The 17,798-nt window shown below is 46.5% G+C and overlaps 2 protein-coding genes across 2 annotated transcripts in view; both read right to left on the reverse strand.

Annotated features, from left to right (window-relative positions):
• Positions 1-17,798, reverse strand: part of LOC135091219 (uncharacterized protein DDB_G0271670-like) — a 67,148-nt gene that overhangs the window by 31,571 nt on the left and 17,779 nt on the right. The window lies entirely within an intron of this gene.
• The window catches only part of LOC135091471 (high affinity cationic amino acid transporter 1-like), a 94,746-nt gene continuing 80,919 nt past the window's right edge, over positions 3,972-17,798 (reverse strand). The window contains exons 3-6 of the mRNA XM_063989130.1: positions 5,934-6,071; positions 5,666-5,844; positions 5,443-5,580; positions 3,972-5,337 (exon numbers count right to left, since the gene is read on the reverse strand). Coding sequence (XP_063845200.1) covers positions 4,192-5,337; positions 5,443-5,580; positions 5,666-5,689 — 1,308 coding nt within the window. The 5' untranslated portion in view covers positions 5,690-5,844; positions 5,934-6,071 and the 3' untranslated portion in view covers positions 3,972-4,191. The remainder of the gene's footprint in view (positions 5,338-5,442; positions 5,581-5,665; positions 5,845-5,933; positions 6,072-17,798) is intronic.

Genomic DNA, 17,798 nt, shown 5'->3' on the forward strand with positions numbered 1-17,798 from the left:
GTATCCTGCATCTTTTTTTTTCATTTTAATTTTCAGGTGATTGTTCATATTTTTGTTTTCTTGTTTTGTTTGGATCTTTGAAGTTCAAGGTTGTTCTCTGGGTTTCCTTCATTCGTGTTGTTTCTTTTCTCTCCGTTACATTAAATCTCATGTTTTTCCGATTTCATTCTTGCCTGCTTTTTAGTTATCGTTGTCCGTTTTGCTCGTCATTCTTATCTTCGCCGTCATCATTATCATCCTCCTCCTCCTCCTCCTCCTCCTCCTCCTTCTCTCCCTGCTGCTGGTTGGACTTTCTTTGTATATTCCTTTATATATTACTCCTCCTTCTTTTTTATGATATATTTGAATGACACCGATGACTGACTAAACTGAAGTGTATCAAAACTTTCTGACGATATATAAATTGCAACCAGAGTAATTTCAACGACGGACAGAAACCTTGCAGTTAGATCTAGTCGTAAACAAACTAACTCACTAGGCCAGCAGATGACAACTGAAATTCAACGTCGGCAAATGTAAAGACTTGCACGTCGGAAGCAAGAGTGGCAAAGCTCATTACTTAATGATTGGACAACAACTTTCAGCAGAAGATAAAGAGAAGAATCTCAATATCATAATCTCTAATGATTTAAAGCCTAGCAAACAGTGCTTAGAGATATCTAAAACTGTTAATATAAACCAGTTGGCTTCATAGGACGAGGTTTCGAAAACAAGTCAGGAAACACAATATTAATGCTATGATTCTGTAGTCATACACCATCTCGCATACTACGGTACGTGCAGTTTTGGTCTTTCATATTATATATTCTACAGAAGTGGAAAAGGTGGAGAGAGTGCAACGGAGAATTACAAAGATGATTCCTAGGCCAACAGACATGCCATATGAGGAAAGACTAAAGGAATTACTCGTAGATCTGTTCAGCGAAACAACGGAGAATGCGAGGCAATTACTCCAACAAAACAAGAAGACTGACGTTTCTAAAATAATTGGGAAAAGATTCTTGACAAACGTAATAAAACATTCTTTTTTACTCAGATCGTTAACACTTGGAATTCCTGCCATCCAGTCTCGACGAGAGCGAATCGACCATTGCTTTCAAGAACTGATTAGACAAATACCTCGACATCTAAAGTATTGTCTGTTCTCTTCACGACTGAATTCGTCTCTGTAGTCAATAGTTATAGTAGTTTTATTGTTATGTAGTGGTAGTGTCTTTTGGGACTGATACTCTCGGTGGGCCTTATTAGTTGTTCTTTTTTGTTGCCGTTCGCAGGTGCCCCTCATATATAAAAAAAACAAACAAACACATGCACAGGAAGTTGCAGCAGGAAAATCCGGTGAGGTGCCTGTGGTATCCCCGCGTCCTCGGTAAACGGGAATTAAGTTCCCCTCGCCTGTCCAGCTCTGGCGAGCCTTTCTATTTCAAGATTTTCACGTTTTTATCATTCCTATAAAAATTTCCATGCAGCTTTTCCATGATGATTTTTTTTTTTTTTCATTTCATGCCAGGTACTGCTGGAGGGAGCGTTAGATGGGGAGAAGCCTTCGTCTTTGCTATCCTGTGTCTCTTCCTTTATATTCGATAGTGTAGAAGACCACAAACGTCCTCGTGGGGGCCAGCAGGTCAGTTACTGTTTGTGCTTTGTTTGTGATTCTCGTAATGCTTCTCCTCCTCCTCCTCGTCTTCCATATACAGGGCGGATATCTGTTGCTCAGTTCCTCTCTTAACTGAAGGAGAGAAATGAGAAGGGAAGGCAAGGAAAAATATAAAAGATAAGGCAATAGTACAATTCTTACACCCCAACATTTTTCCTCCTCCTCCTCCTGTGATTGAAGCTTTAAAATCCCAAATCTTCTTGTTGAAATAATCTTGAAGCAGTATTTCGGGTGACTAGCGCGCCAGTAACACGTGATAATGGCAGACAATAAAAAAGGAGAAAAGTATAACGCAATTTTTCAGTAAACCTTGTATTGTAGCGGTTAGAGCTGCAGACCACTGGGAGGGGCTCACGGCTTCAGGGATTAGCTGGGGAGAGATATAGACGCGATCAGTTCACCTTTAGATCAGTGTTTTCCAGAAATTTGGTTTTTGTTGGTATTGTGATTCCCCTTTTTCTATGAGACGTGTTATGACAGCAGCTGTTTATCGTTTCTAGTTATCTTTCCCTCCGCCGCTGAATGTACCAGGATTTGTGTATATTTTTTGCATCTTCCTCTGGTTTCTGTTTGTACTGTGTGGTTATACAGTGATTCAGTGCGTTAAGATTTTTGTTGTTGTTTTCATGCAAGGTACAGTATGTCCCAGAGAGAGAGAGAGAGAGAGAGAGAGAGAGAGAGAGAGAGAGAGAGAGAGAGAGAGAGAGAGAGAGAGAGAGAGAGAGAGAGAGAGAGAGAGAGAGAGAGAGAGAGAGAGAGAGAGAGAGAGAGAGAGAGAGAGAGAGAGAGAGAGAGAGAGAGAGAGAGAGAGAGAGAGAGAGAGAGAGAGAGAGAGAGAGAGAGAGAGAGAGATCCTGGCACTACTCTACTCTGTTCTCCAGCACGTTGTTTACCAGTTCAGCAGATACCTCCGTTAAAAACATGTCCTCTCTTGTTTGCTCTTGATATATATTCTTATGTGTTCCTCTTCTCGTGTTGCTCCTCTGAGTCTCCACCACCACTACCACCACCACCACCACCACCACCACTCCCTGCCCGTCCTCCGTCCTCAGAGCAAGTCTTTTCATATATTTTCTTTTTCCGTGTTTTACTTTCCAGCTTTACCTTCTCCTGCTTCACAAATCTTGATGTAGGTCGAAGCTCTCTCTCTCTCTCTCTCTCTCTCTCTCTCTCTCTCTCTCTCTCTCTCTCTCTCTCTCTCTCTCTCTCTCTCTCTCTCTCTCTCTCTCTCTCTCTCTCTCTCTCTCTCTCTCTCTCTCTCTCTCTCTCTCTCTCTCTCTCATGTGTACTGTCTTTTCTTTTAATGTTCACCTGTTTTTTTGTTTGATTGCCCTTCACTTCTCTTCATTTCTCTTTCATTTTCCTTTCCTGTTCTCTAATTCTCTGCCTTCGTTTTGTCTCCTTTTCCTTTTTCTTCACCTTCAGGAAATTTTTCTTCGTCGTTTTTCTCATCTTCCCTGCCTTCTGTTCTTACCTTCTTTCCTATTCCAACCTTCTTTTATTCTTTCCTCTGCTATTCTTACCACTCCTATTCTTACCTTCTCTCCTATTTCTCCCTGATTTTCTCCTGCGTCCTCTCTTCGTCTCTTTGCGTTGTACGGAGTGAATAGAAGGTCGAGCTAGGTTGGGAGAAAGTTATAATGGTCGCAGGATAATCACTCAAGTTTGCACGGTTTCATATTGGATTATAACTGGTGTAAGGAGGGAGGGATTGTGTGTGTGTGTGTATGTGTGTGTGTGTGTGTGTGTGTGTGTGTGTGTGTGTGTGTGTGTGTGTGTGTGTGTGTGTGTGTGTGTGTGTGTGCGTGGTCTCCTTCCCCTCGTCTTTTCACGGTGACTTTTTTAATTTTAAGTTTTGTCCCTTCATTCATGTCGTCCTTTTCTCTCCTGGTCCTTTTATGTGGTTGCGACACAGGTTCACGGACACACACACACACACACACACACACACACACACACACACACACACACACACACACACACACACACACACACACACACACACAAGTCATTGTTGTTCATATGTAGTTTATGAAGACAATTGATTATGGAAACATACTGACTGATTTATCTGTCACACTACGTGGAGCACATATCAGTTTCTCTCTCTCTCTCTCTCTCTCTCTCTCTCTCTCTCTCTCTCTCTCTCTCTCTCTCTCTCTCTCTCTCTCTCTCTCTCTCTCTCTCTCGGTGACACAGTAGGGCATGTCGTAACTTTCCGGAGTGTTGAGGTCGTCCCTTGGTACAGTATTATGCCTCAAGTTTTTGTCCATGCATTCATGGCGGCGCCTTGAGGGAGTAACAAAACACGGTGCCAGTACAAACACCTTCATTCCTATGTACACACAGCACAGACAATCTATGATATTTAGCCACACGCTCAGCGTCACCGTGGTCAGTTCATGATGCTGGCTAGAGTGCTCCACTCTGGGGCACGCCGGTGTGGCCTGGAAGCCAGTTTTTCGCGGTGTTTCCGCCGCGCCACCAGCCATGTGGTGGCAGCCCAGCACGTGGCAGGCCCTGCTGTGGCGGATTTACAGCAGGTCCGCAGCGCACGCATGTCCGCTGTGGGTCAGAAGGGCCCTCCGTAGTACAGCCTCGGTGCTACTGGTTCGGCCCTTCACCAGCCACGTGGCTGCCGCGGTGGCCCACACGCCGCCCGCAGCGGCCAGGGCGGGGCCCGGTAGGTGCAGCAGCAGAAGCAGGTTGGCCAGCAGGGCGAGCAGAGGTAGGAAGGGCGTGGTGTCCCGCTGGTCCCGTCTCGGGGAAGGGTTTCTTGGCTGAAGCCACAACCCCACCCCGCACACCACACAGCCGCCCACACACAGCACGACACCCGCCCACGCCCACACCCCAAGGCCCAGCTCTTTCGCACCCCGCACCACACCCGCCCCCACCACACAGTCCACCATGAAAGTCACCATCAGGAACCGAGAAGTTCGCCACGACAGCCACGTGGGCGGGATGGGCGGGTCTAGCGCCGAGGACCACACGCCGCCCCGCCACTCCACGGCCACCTGGCGCGGCGCGTCCTCGTCCAGGATGGCGGGAGGCGCCTCCGTCAGCTCGTCAAAGTTGTGGCAGCTGCGGGAGGGCACAGCGGAGGGGGTCCACGTCGGGGCCTCTGGCGGTCTGCGTGGCGCCTCTGGCCGAAATCTACGAGCTAGGAGAGCTGCTGCCCCGGCAACGCCCGCGCTGAGGCCACCGGCGCCCGCCGCGTGGCGCAGTAGCCATGAGGAACAGAGCATGGCAGCGAGGGTGGCGCCGCCGCCACAGCAGAGGATGGCGGTCCAGGGAGTGGCGGTGAAGGGCGAGATTCTCTCTAGCATCGCGGGCGCGAGGCCGTCTCGGCCCAGGCCGTAGGCTAGGCGGGAGCCCGCCAGCAGCGCGCCCACCATGCCCGCCCACAGGCCGGCCACGCTGCCCACGCCCACGAGAACCTTCACACCTATCAAGGAAGCTCCCGGGAAAAGGTGGATGAAGGTGGCGGAGGGCGCGAGGGCGGGGGAAGCCAGGGTGGCGGAGAGGGCCGTAGGCAGCAGCACCAGGAAGGCAAGCACGCCCACGGCCACTCCTACGCGCTGAGCTGAACACTGGTAGCGATTGCACTCCCCCGCCATCAGCCCCGCCAGGTGGGCGCCCCCCATGCCCACGCTCAGCACCGCTGCGCCGCTCACCACCTGGGGAGGGAAAGTGTCCCTGGAGTAGACAAAGGCCTTTGTTCATTCTCTCAAAAGTCACCATAAAAGTCGTGAGTATTTAAAGCTACACACGCGGATGCTCACCCCGTGCAGGCCGCGGGGCAGGAAGCCCTGTACTCCCGTCCAGTGCCGCGGGTCAGCGCCCACCAAGGCCGTCACGGCAGCCGTCACCAGCGCTGCGAGTGACGCTGCCACGCCCACCACACCTGCCCGACACGCCACCTGTGGACAGAGTATAATGAACAGGAGGGTCACGTGTAGCACAGAAGTGTTTACCGTGCCACGTCTTGGTGCCTCGCCGCCTCACCTTGGTGCCCAGCACGGCAGTCATGGTGGCCACCAGTGCCAGTGCCGCCGCCAGCAGGTCAGGCTGCGGCGCCAGGTAATCAGAGTCCCGCAGGGGTCGAGGCAGCGCCAGGCCTCCCAGGGCGTCCCGCACAGAGAAGTTTGCCGCCGCCGCCACGTACTCACTGCCACCCCGCGCCGCTGCGGAAGGAAAGTTTCATTTAGCATTAGGACGAGCAGCATGTGACGCTCACGCAAGAGTTGGCGTGCAGCACAGGTGTGGGACCTACCGAGGGCAGGCAGCAGCACCAGGTCAAGCAGCAGCGAGGCGGCCACCAACACCGCCGGCAGCTCCCCGAGCGACACGTAGACGTGGGTCACTACGCCGCCCCCAGGGGTGCGCTGCCCCAGCTCCCCGCACACCGCTCCTGCAGACACGAGGGAGGAAAAAGAATTAGAAGCAAACACTCACATAAAACCACCTATCACTCACCCACCCACACCCACACACACACACACACACACACACACACACACACACACACACACACACACACACACACACACACACACACACACACAGTCGGTGGTAATCCCTGTATAGTGTTTCTGAGGATCTGCATAAAATCACTCAACAGTATTTAAACGAGACTCTGCATTAGAATGACGCTGCAATTCAACTCAAAGAATTGTCTGCGGATTTGAATAAGCCGGGCGGGTGCGGCGCCTGAACCCCTGCGGCTCTCGCTTCACGCGGCGCCGCTCCTCACCCCCCAGCTCCTCAGTTACCCACAGGCTGTTAATCCCCCCAGCCGCGCCTTCCGCAGCACTCACAGCTTGTCAGGGGAGCTAATGGCCATATTGTCACCGTCTTTACTTTTCTGTTATCATCTATTTTTCTTTCACGTCCGCGTCTCAAAGCCCTGCAGGACGCGGGATGGCGCGGCAGGTGGCAGGTTTCCAGGACAGCCACATATTTCACCTCGCTTCGTGTGCTGTGTCATGATTAACCCTTTCTTTTATATCACTTTGTAGACATTTATCTTTATACTACAGTCTCCTAAATAGTACTGTAGCCTAGAACAGACAAAATTAACCTCTTATTTCTCTCTCTCTCTCTCTCTCTCTCTCTCTCTCTCTCTCTCTCTCTCTCTCTCTCTCTCTCTCTCTCTCTCTCTCTCTCTCTCTCTCTCTCGCCTCATGTGCTCAGAATGTTAAAGGAAAACCACAGCAGTAAAAACGTTAATAGTGGATTAACATGCACTAATTACCACAGCATTTTGAGTTTCCCGTCCGTCTTAAGCCTCTGATCTGCTTGTAATCCTTTAGGTGTCTAGTTTTGCAAGGAGTCTGTCAGGAAGAGAAGTAAAGATTGTGGAAAACATGAAACAAGGTGGAAGTTTGACAAGTTACTCGGTTTCTGAAGGCGACTGTAACTGTGTGTGTGTGTGTGTGTGTGTAGGTTAATAGTTGTTATAGTTTGTTGCGGATTAATATAATGTTCTTGCACTACAACTAGCGAATGTGTAATAATGCGCATCGTTATATAGTGGAGCTGTGTCTATAATCGCAATCTATAACTGTATTCGGTTTGTTGTCCGTAAACGTTTGTGTTTGTATGTGTGGGGGGAGATGTCTGCAGCACACGAGAAGTAAGAGAGAGAGAGAGAGAGAGAGAGAGAGAGAGAGAGAGAGAGAGAGAGAGAGAGAGAGAGAGAGAGAGAGAAGAAAATAAAGGAAAAGAAAACGATAAAAAAATTTCGAACTGCGGTGCTTGTAAACATCTCTCGAATGACACGTCCACTTTACCATGAAGATCTCCTCCTCCTCCTCCTCCTCCTCCTCCTCCTCCTCCTCCTCCTCCTCCTCCTCCCCTTGTCATCAATGGCTTTGTAATCCTCGCTGCTTCCTAATTAGATTCTCGTTTTACAACCAACACATGCTAGACATCTTTTGCGAGCCAATTATTTTTTGTCAGCCTTTTGGAGAGTGTTGTGAATTCCTATTTTCTTATTTCTGAGAGGTGGGTATTTTTAAGCTTCAACTGTATAGAAAATTGCTCAGTTTATTGATTTTTTCATCCAGAAGCGATCACAAGAATATTTTCAGAGAGAGAGAGAGAGAGAGAGAGAGAGAGAGAGAGAGAGAGAGAGAGAGAGAGAGAGAGAGAGAGAAAGGTGTAATATAAAGCTTGATAATTTCACCCATGTATTGTAACCGGATAGTGACTTCAGATTTTTTCGGAGAACTAGAAGTAAAAGGAAGAAGAGGAAGAGGAGGAGGAGGAGGAGGAAGAGTAGGGAGAATTCAAGTTGATGTGAGAGTGGGTGTGTTAAGGGGTAAAGAATGAGGTAGGGAGGGTACGAAGAGAGTCGAGGAGTGGAGATGGAAGGAGAGTGTCAAATGAAAAAGAAAGAAGAGGAGAAGGAAGAGGAGAAGTTGAGAAGTGAGAGAGGGTGTTTGAGGGGGGATGCTGAAGGAGAGAGGGGGAGAGGGTGGGAGAGGGGGAAGGGCGGGTGACACAATGGCGTTTTAAAGATTGAGGTGAAGTTGTATTAAAGTCCAGCTCAGCACTTGCCTTCCTCTCAATCCTGCTGGTCCAATATTCTCCGTGTGACCGTCTGTCTGTCTGTCTGTCTGTCTGTCTGTCTATCTGTCTGTCTCTCTATTTCTCTGTCTGTCTGTTTGTCTGTGTGTTACTGTGTGTGTATCTTTGTCAGTCTTTATTTTTTGTTTTTGTTTTTCTATTTTTTTTTTTTTCTCTCTCTCTCTCTCTCTCTCTCTCTCTCTCTCTCTCTCTCTCTCTCTCTCTCTCTCTCTCTCTCTCTCTCTCTCTCTCTCTCTCTCTCTCTCTCTCTCTCTCTCTCTCTCTCTCTCTCTCCCCAACACTTCATATCCTTCTCCTCCTCCTCCTCCTCCTCCTCCTCCTCCTCCTCCTCCTCCTCCTCCTCCTCCTCCTTTTACCTCCTCTTTCTCTTTCACCACCATCTCTGTCTCTTTCATCTTCTACCCCTCCTTCACCTCCATCTTGTACTCTTCTCTTCTTTCATTTTCTCTCTACTTTTTATCATCCTGTCCACCTCTCATTCTGTCCTGTACTCTTCTCTTTCATTATATTTCTTGTCCTTTTCTCTCTTCATTCTGTCCTGTCCTTTCCTCTCCTCTGATTTTTTTTATCATCTCTTTTTCTGCTCTCTCCTGTCCTCTCTTCATCTTGTCTTCTCCTGTCCACCTCTTATCTTGTCCCATCCTTTTTCCCCTACTTTTTCTTGTCGTGTTATTTTTTTGCTGTCTCCTTTCTTCTCTATCTTTTCTTATGTCCACCTCTCATTCTCTCCTGTCCTCTCCTTTCCTCTCTTGATTTTATCTTCTGTCCTCTTCTCATTATCTTCTATCTTAACCTTTTTTCTACTTCGCTTACTTTCCTCTCCTCTCCTTTCCTTTCCTCGTCTCTCTTTATCCAATACAGGTGACGAGATTCTAGTCATATTTTTCGTCAATTTCCACGTGATACTTTTTTGATGTTACGTAGCAAGGCAGGGGACACTTCTGAGGTCCTCCCTTTAAGCAGATTATACCCCTCCCACCAGACAGTCTGTGGCGTCCCCAGGGAGCGTCTAGAGGCACGGGGGCAGGAGGAAGAGGGATTGGAAACGGTTTGAAATGGATGGAAAGGGACTGTAAGGGAGGAGTGATGGGTTGGTGGATAGATGGATGTTACGTTGGTAGGGAAGGAAATTAGTAGTTGTGGTTGTTGTTGTTGTTGTTGTTGTTGTTGTTGTTGTTGTTGTTGTTGTTGTTGTTGTTGTTGTTGTTGTTGTCGTGGTGGTGGTGGTGGTGGTGGTAGTAGTACTAGTAGTAGTAGCATTAGTAGTAGTAGTAGTAGTAGTAGTAGTAGTAGTAGTAGTAGTAGTAGTAGTAGTAGAGATGCAGGATAGTAGAAAAGGAATAAAACAGTAGAAAGAAAGAATGAAAGAAAAGAAGGAAAAAATGTAATTGAAAGAAGAAAGAATGGAAAGAAGGAAGAATATAACAAAAAAGAGACAGTATGGGAGATGACTACCGGAAAGAAAGAAGGAGGGGGGAAGGAGAGGAACAAAGAAGGGAAGACAAGGGAGACAAGACAATATCGAAAAACGGCCAGAGGAAGGAAGGAAGGATGGAAAGAAAGGGAGACACAAAGATCAAAACACCGGGATGGGCCTGCTCGGGGGACGCGGGGACTCTCGGGACCAACACAAACACAACTTAGATTAATTTCTCTCTCTGCTGGTCTTGTCTTGTGGCGGAGCAGTACCACAAGCCAGTCCAATCTAACTCAAACGTAGCCAGCCCAATATAGCCCAATCCAGCCCAACAGGGACTTCCATGTGTTGGCCTGACGGCTTCTTGTAGTTTCACTTATTTTCTGAAGGCTCACTTTAGCCCAATATAGTAAAACCCAGATCAGTTTAGCCCAATCCAAAATAGCCCAATCTACCCTAAGTCGAGGCTGTCTGATTTAGGAAAACCTACTCTAGCTCAATCTAGCCCAAATCGATCCAACGCAATGTAGCCCAAGTCACTCCAGCCCAGTCTAGCCCAACCTAGCCTGGACCTTTCCTCTTTCATCCCGGAACATTTTCACTTCTGACATTTTCCTCCTGACGTTTTTTTTTTTTTTCCTTCTATTGGTATTTTCCTCTTCAAACGTCTTGCTGCTGAATAGTGATAGCACAATTTTAAGAGCACGAGGCAGTGACCGGAATCGTTGTTTTGTTGTGTTGTTAGGACATGTAAGGTTAGGTTAGGTGTTAAGTTAAAGTTAGCTTAGGTCAGGTTAGGTAAGATTAGGTTAGGTAAGGTGAAGTGAGTTTAGATTGGGTTAGGTTAGATCATGTCAGGCTAGGTTAGGTAAGATTGAGGCAAGTTATGTTAGGTTATTGAGGTACGTTGTGATTCTAGGTGAGGTGAGGTTGCGTTAGATTAGGTGAGGTTAGGTTATATTAGGTTACGTTGGGATACACAAAGTTAGGTTAGGTTAAGTTAGGTTAGGTTAAGTTAGGTTAGATTAGGTGAGGTTAGGTTAATGGTTACATGAATACCAGAGAGAAGAATAAGTCAAAGATAAAAATGGTGAGGAAAAGATGCAAGGGATGAAATAAATCACAGGAAAAACATCCAGAAGGGGAAAAAGTTTGGGAGGGTAAAAGTCAGGTAAAAAATGTCCTGCACCCCCCAACCCAACACGCCCCTTTATCTCCCACGCCGCCTCTCCATAACTCAGAGGGAGAAACTATATTTTTAATTTCTTTTCACTTTTTATATATTTTATTACCCACAACACACAACACAACATAATTCTAGCAACTAGCATGGTCCAACATATTATTCGTACACTAAACACACTAGACGCAATAAAACAATAGAAACATACAAAACACACACACACACACACACACACACACACACACACACACACACACACACACACACACAATCCCCCAAACACCCTATATCTTTCCACCACCATTCATTAAATCAAGGGTAAAAATGACCTCACACCTAACCCAACGCGCCTCTTTGTAGGATCCTCTGTACCATGATTCTCTGCCGAAGATTCCCTTTGTTGGGTGTCCCACACAATACGGATGCAAGGTGGCGGCTCCAAAAATGCGTGGGCTTGAGTGGGGCAGGCAGAGATTACTCACAGTGGTTTCAGTCCCTTAGCACTCAGCCACGCACGCCTAGATTTTTTAGGGCAACCAGACTACTGAATTGTTTGAGATTTCTGAATTATTTGATGAGTGAAATGCTGTAAGTTTATGTATTTTACTAAGCTAGAGAGTTAGATAAGCTAGATAACGTTAGCTTCAAGAGATGGGAAGAAATTGGTTCTCTAATACAGTGGTAGATGATTGAAATATACTTTCATGTTCTGACCGTGGATGGGATAACAAAGGTACTGGAGTGAAAGAAACAAGAATGTACATAGATAACAAACTGAAACAACATAAAAAAAATACAAAAACAAATTACAAAAGGAGACAGGTACACTTCGCTCTCTTACCGCCTATCATTGACCCATATTTAGAAACTCCTTGTTCCCTCTCACCACGCCTATTTTCAAAAGCCAAAAGATGATTAGTCCTGTTATCAATAGTGTTTCTCCTGTTGGTAATGCAGAAACCTTGTCCATCTGTCACTAGAACTGTACTAACACCTTTGAAAACCAATGTCACTTCAACTAGAACCTTTTGAAAATAGTGGAGATGCGGCAGACATGTTTCAGAATATCATTTCAAAGAATACTTCAGCAACGCCTCCCACAGCCTGATGCGCCGAGTCGAGGAGTCTATTGCAGTAACTTTCCCTCCCTAAGCCTCCCGAGTAACTTGTCGCGACTGAATGATAATGAAAGACTCTCCGGCACAAATTTACGACGCCATCTGTCAGGTCGCCTGGTCCGTAGTTAGCTTTCCTTTCTTGTTTCCAATTGATTCGTACATTTTAAACTTCCTGCCTTCTTGTTATTCTTTCTCCTCTAGTTGTACCAAGTTTTATTTGTGTGTGTGTGTGTGTGTGTGTGTGTGTGTGTGTGTGTGGGTGTGTGGGTGGGTGTGTGTGGGTGGGTGTGTGTGTTGGTGGGTGGATGGGTGGGTGGATGGGTGGGGAGGGAGAGTTATGTAGGTGAGTGGGTGTTTGTCATCGTTTTTATCTTTGTCAGTCTTTGTCTGTTTGTCACACACACACACACACACACACACACACACACACACACACACACACACACACACACACACACACACACACACACACACACACACACACACATTATCTCTCTCTCTCTCTCTCTCTCTCTCTCTCTCTCTCTCTCTCTCTCTCTCTCTCTCTCTCTCTCTAGCGTGTCAGTCTGTCTTTCGCAATATTTTCTTCCCTTGGGCTTCTTTTCATCTTTATATCTTTATCTCTTCCTGTCCACTCTCCATCCCTCTCCCTCACCCTACCCCTGCCCCAATCCACCCCCTCTCCCTCTCTCTCTCTAGGAATGAGTTGCCTCAGAGCACTCGCAAAAGTTGGTCTCCCGAGATGAAGAAAGTTTACGATAGCTGCTGCAAATTTCACGTCCAGCTTCCCACTCTGGGCAAAGGCAGGTGATTGACAGCCGGCAATGACCACGGCCTTGATTTCCAGGTGAGTCCGGTGTCCAGAGAGAGAGAGAGAGAGAGAGAGAGAGAGAGAGAGAGAGAGAGAGAGAGAGGTGGTGGGAGAGAGAAAGATTGGAGGGTATAAAGATAGATAGTCCGGTGGAAAGGAAGATAAAGGGTACAGGAGAGAGAGAGAGAGAGAGAGAGAGAGAGAGAGAGAGAGAGAGAGAGAGAGAGAGAGAGAGAGAGAGAGCGTGCGTGCGTGCGTGCCGGACTGACGGACAAAAATTGACAGAAAGATTTAAACGACGACAGAAATATAATTAGAGAGAGAGAGAGAGAGAGAGAGAGAGAGAGAGAGAGAGAGAGAGAGAGAGAGAGAGAGAGAGAGAAATGCAGAATACAACGTACAAAGATAGACAAACAAATCAAAACAAATAAAGGAGAGACAAGGACATCTAAGTATTCTGAATGGCCCTCAAGGACACTCCATCCCGAGCCTTTCGCCTCCCCTCCTACGGCTTGATGGTTCCCGCGCCGCCCTCACCTCCACCTGGCGGAAAATTACAAGCTAGTGTAAGTGTTTCTGGTGCAGGGGTGACTTGTGACTCTCTCTCTCTCTCTCTCTCTCTCTCTCTCTCTTTTTTTTTTTTTCTCGATTAAATTTAAATTGTTAGTAAGGTTTTATTTTTTCTTTTGCTTAGCATCCTAATTTTTCGTTGATTTTCTGTTTCTCTTTCTTTTTACATGTGTTTGCTCTTTCTCTCTACCGAAAATTCCCCCTCTCTCTCTCTCTCTCTCTCTCTCTCTCTCTCTCTTGGTAGTCTTTAAATTAATTCTTATTCGACTGTGAATTTTGAGTTTGTTATAGTTTCACGTTTCAAGTTCACTCATTCGTGCTTTTCTTTATGGTTCTGTTCCCTTCACACACCAGCACGAACCGTTAACAAGCGCACACTCCCTCTCCCATTGCCCCATTATTCATCACTCAAATTTCTCTATCCATTGTCTTATCGTTTGGCTTCATGTTTCCAATTTCCTTTCAAAAACCCGTAAACTTTCGCCAGTATATTTATTCGCCCATTCCATAAATTTTCCTTCACGTGCCATTAATCCGCGAAGTTCCTTGATCTGCCCACCATTTTCTTTGCCTTGTGTTTGCTTTTAATCGATCTTAAAACACTAATACTTCGCCTTACGTTTTCCGCCGCTTTGAATTACCGCCGCCTGCCGTCTGGCCTTTCGATTTACGTAAAGGCGGCGCTGATGTACGCTAATGGGGGGACATAAACGTAAGTAATGTTATATTATCGCTAAATCAGAGGCTTCGTAAAAGGGTTTAGCGCCTTGGGAGGATTGCATGACCTCTTGAAATTCCCAGGTAAGGCTTTTTGTATATATTTATCCCCTGCTGAGTCTCTATTTGTGTGGCGTGAGGGAGGAGTACTATGGAGGGGTAGGAGAGGGGCAGGGCACGAGAGGCGAAGAGCGAAGGGCGAATGGTAGGTAGGATTTCTGAAAAGGGAGGTCGTGTTGAAAGGTGGAAGGGACTGGTAGGCACTTTTGGGGCTTGGGTGGTGAAAAGGACTCGGATTTGTGTAGGGAGAAGGAACGTTTGGGTGGATAAGCAGAGGAAGATGGAAGGTGGATTTTAGCTTACTTAGGAAAAGGTTCAGGTGAAGTAGGGCAGGTACAGAATATGACTAGAGGAGGCCTGGCAGCGCATTCTCAAACACCTCGTGCCCTCTCAGAAGTTATTACAGTCTTCTAAGGATATTTTCATGATTCTGGTGATAGTTTACACAAAAATTCTGCACCATTATAGGAAAAGCGGTGAATGAGAACTTCGACTAATAATCTCCGTTCCCTTTGAAAATAGTAAGAAGGTACGAACGAGGGGACGAAGCCATTGAAAGCACGTGTCTTGGGTGCCAGCCGTGAACTCTGCAGAGGTAAGGGAATTAAAACTGAGTTACGGCGCCGCAATAACAAATTCACATGGCGCTGAGTAGAGTTACGAGAGAACGCTTCTTCTCCCACCGAAAAATTGGCATGAGCTAGAATGGAAATCACAAGAGAGAGAGAGAGAGAGAGAGAGAGAGAGAGAGAGAGAGAGAGAGAGAGAGAGAGAGAGAGAGAGAGAGAGAGAGCGGTGATTTCTTGTGAAGGCAAGTGAGGGGGAGGATATTGGTGAGGGAAGGAGGCAGATGAATGGTGATGGGAGGGGAATGGTGGGGAGTGAGGGGAAGGAGATGACTCGGGAAGACTGAGGGAAGGGAGAGAGGAGAGTGGTAAGGGATGAAGGGAAGGGAGGCCTGTGAATGGTGGAGGGAACTGAATTGGTGAGGGACGTATGGGAGACATTTAAATGCTGATGGGGTGACTTGGTGAGGGATGCAGAGGGGGAAGTATGGGGAGTGAACTGGTGAGGGGTTCAGGGAAGGTTGGATGATGATGATGATGATGATGATGTCTAGGGCAGGTGGCAATAACAGGAGTAATGGTGAGGGTGGGGAGGGTGGTGGAGAGGGAGTTGGAGGCGCGGATGCACAGTGGAAATGGTTGAGAGTGGCGGCGTACAAGGTGATGGGAGGGCGGGCAGGTGTGAACGGTATTTCCTGGGCGAAAGAAACGGAGAATTGAAAGTTATTTCCATTCGTTTTCCTTTGGGTAAATGCCTCTCCTTTTTGTAAGCTGTTTTTGATACGGATTTAAGAGACAGCCTTTCAATGCCTGTGCGAGATATTTACGTAACGTTTATCGGGTTTAGAGAGAAAAACATCAAAGTATTTTCAGTTTATTACAACTTCCGCACAGTTAAGAATACTTTTCATTCAAAATAACACTTACTGTTCTATACGTATCATAAACACTTGATAACACATTCAGTAAAATACGATAAATGAAAGCCTTTATTTTTTTAGTGCATTTCAGCTTCTACACAGTTTAGAATAATTGCCATTCAAAATTACACTCAAGGTTCTATTCGAATCACTTAAGAGCACATTGAGTTCAACATTACCAGAGGAAAATACGATCACTAAAAACGTTTATTTGAACCAAACTGTAAAAAATCCAAATTTATACGACTCGGAGAAAAAACAAAAAGGACTTGCTGCCACTCCTCCAGAATGCCAAGCTCATCTGTTACAGAAAGGACTGAAAAGTACCGCAAAGGAATTAACTTGAGCAGCATGTGGGGTCCATTTGACTCCTCATCCATCACCAGGCAGAGAGAGAGAGAGAGAGAGAGAGAGAGAGAGAGAGAGAGAGAGAGAGAGAGAGAGAGAGAGAGAGAGAGAGAGAGAGACCCACCACTCATATATCCACCCACCGCCACCACACACACACACACACACACACACACACACTCTCCCTCCCTCCCACACACACCTCTCCCATCCACACACAGACACACACGCACACACACACACACACACAGACACACACATAAAGCGGCGTCAAAAAGGCATGCCACTTCCCATTAGCAGCGATAAGTTGAGCCGCAGCCGCGTTTATCAAGCAACATCCATCAGAGGCAGGCCGTGAGCAACATGTCCCGAGGGGTAATGATGCATTCTCCTCGCCTCGCCTCACTCCCTCACTCTCAGCCTCCAGCAGCGCCGCTTAGCTCCGCCGCGGCCCCTCCAGAGACGAGACAAGCGACGTGGGGCTTGAGATGAGAATGGTTAGCGAGGCACGGTCCTTACTCCCACGGCAACTCTCGCTTCCTCGCTCGCTTGTGTAACTTGATGGTGGTGGTGGTGGTGGTGGAGGTTGTGATGGTGCTGGTTATTCTGTTATATTCAGGTGTTTTGTTTTTCTTTTTTCCTGTTTCTGTCTGTCCGTCTGTCTGTCTGTCTGGCTCTCTCTCTCTCTCTCTCTCTCTCTCTCTCTCTCTCTCTCTCTCTCTCTCTCTCTCTCTCTCTCCCTGTGTTTGTCTGTCAGTCTTTTACATCTTTTCCTCTTTTTCAGTGTGCTTGTGTGTTTTTATTTCTTTTTTCTGTTTGTGTGTTTTTATCAGCATTTTTTTTTATTTTGTTTTGTATAAGGAAGATGGATCTGGAAGCTTTTCAGTGCTTTATTTTTGTTTTATATTATTTTTTTGGCTTGTCTCTTTTCTATTTTTGTGTTTTCCTTGGTTTCGTCTCGTAGCATTTTTTTCTTTTTTTTCTGTTTCTTTCATTACATCGTCGCATTAGCTTTTTTGTTTCATTTTTTTTTCTTTTCGTTTCACTCTATTTTTTCTTTTTGTTTCTTAACTTTTCTCTCTTCCCCCTCCTCTTTTTTTATTTTTTTGTTTACTTCCTTACTCTTATATTCTTTCTTTTTTCCTCATTTCCTCTTTTCTTTGCTTTTTCCTTTTTCTTTCCTTTCCTTTCCGTCTCTTCCCTCATCATTTCTTCTTTTTTCCACTTCTTCCCATCTCATTTCATACCATGTCATTCCTTTCTTCCTTCCTGTCTCTCTCTCTCTCTCTCTCTCTCTCTCTCTCTCTCTCTCTCTCTCTCTCTCTCTCTCTCTCTCTCTCTCTCTCTCTCTCTCTCTCATCTATTCTTTCCACTCCATACTCTTCACCCTTTCGTATCCCTCGCTCAACACACACACAGTTAGGCGAGCAGAAAACCTCAGAAAGTCACGGGTATCGCCTCCTCCTCCTCCTCCTCATCCTCCTCCTTCTGCTTCGTCTTGTACCTTAAGGCAGCGGTTAACGGCACCACCCCTTCCAGTCTAATAATCTAGCGTGGCGTGCAATATTACTTCAACTCTTGTACAGGAGCCTTTCCCAAGCTAAGTTATAATGACTCGTGACCTCCTCTTCTTTCTGGTCCTTCTCCTCCTTGTAGTTCTCGTTTCCGTCCGCCTTGTCCTCATCTTTCTGCTTTTGGTTTCAGTTTCTATTCCTTTTTTATTAATTTCCCTTTTCTTCTTGTATTGTCTACCTATTCATTCTAGTCTTTCTACTCCTCATTCTCTTCCTGGTCCTCCTCCTCGTCCTCCTCCTCCTCCTTATTTAATTTCTCCTTC

Source organism: Scylla paramamosain, chromosome 37 (assembly GCF_035594125.1).
Source record: "Scylla paramamosain isolate STU-SP2022 chromosome 37, ASM3559412v1, whole genome shotgun sequence".
Lineage (NCBI taxonomy): Eukaryota > Metazoa > Arthropoda > Malacostraca > Decapoda > Portunidae > Scylla > Scylla paramamosain.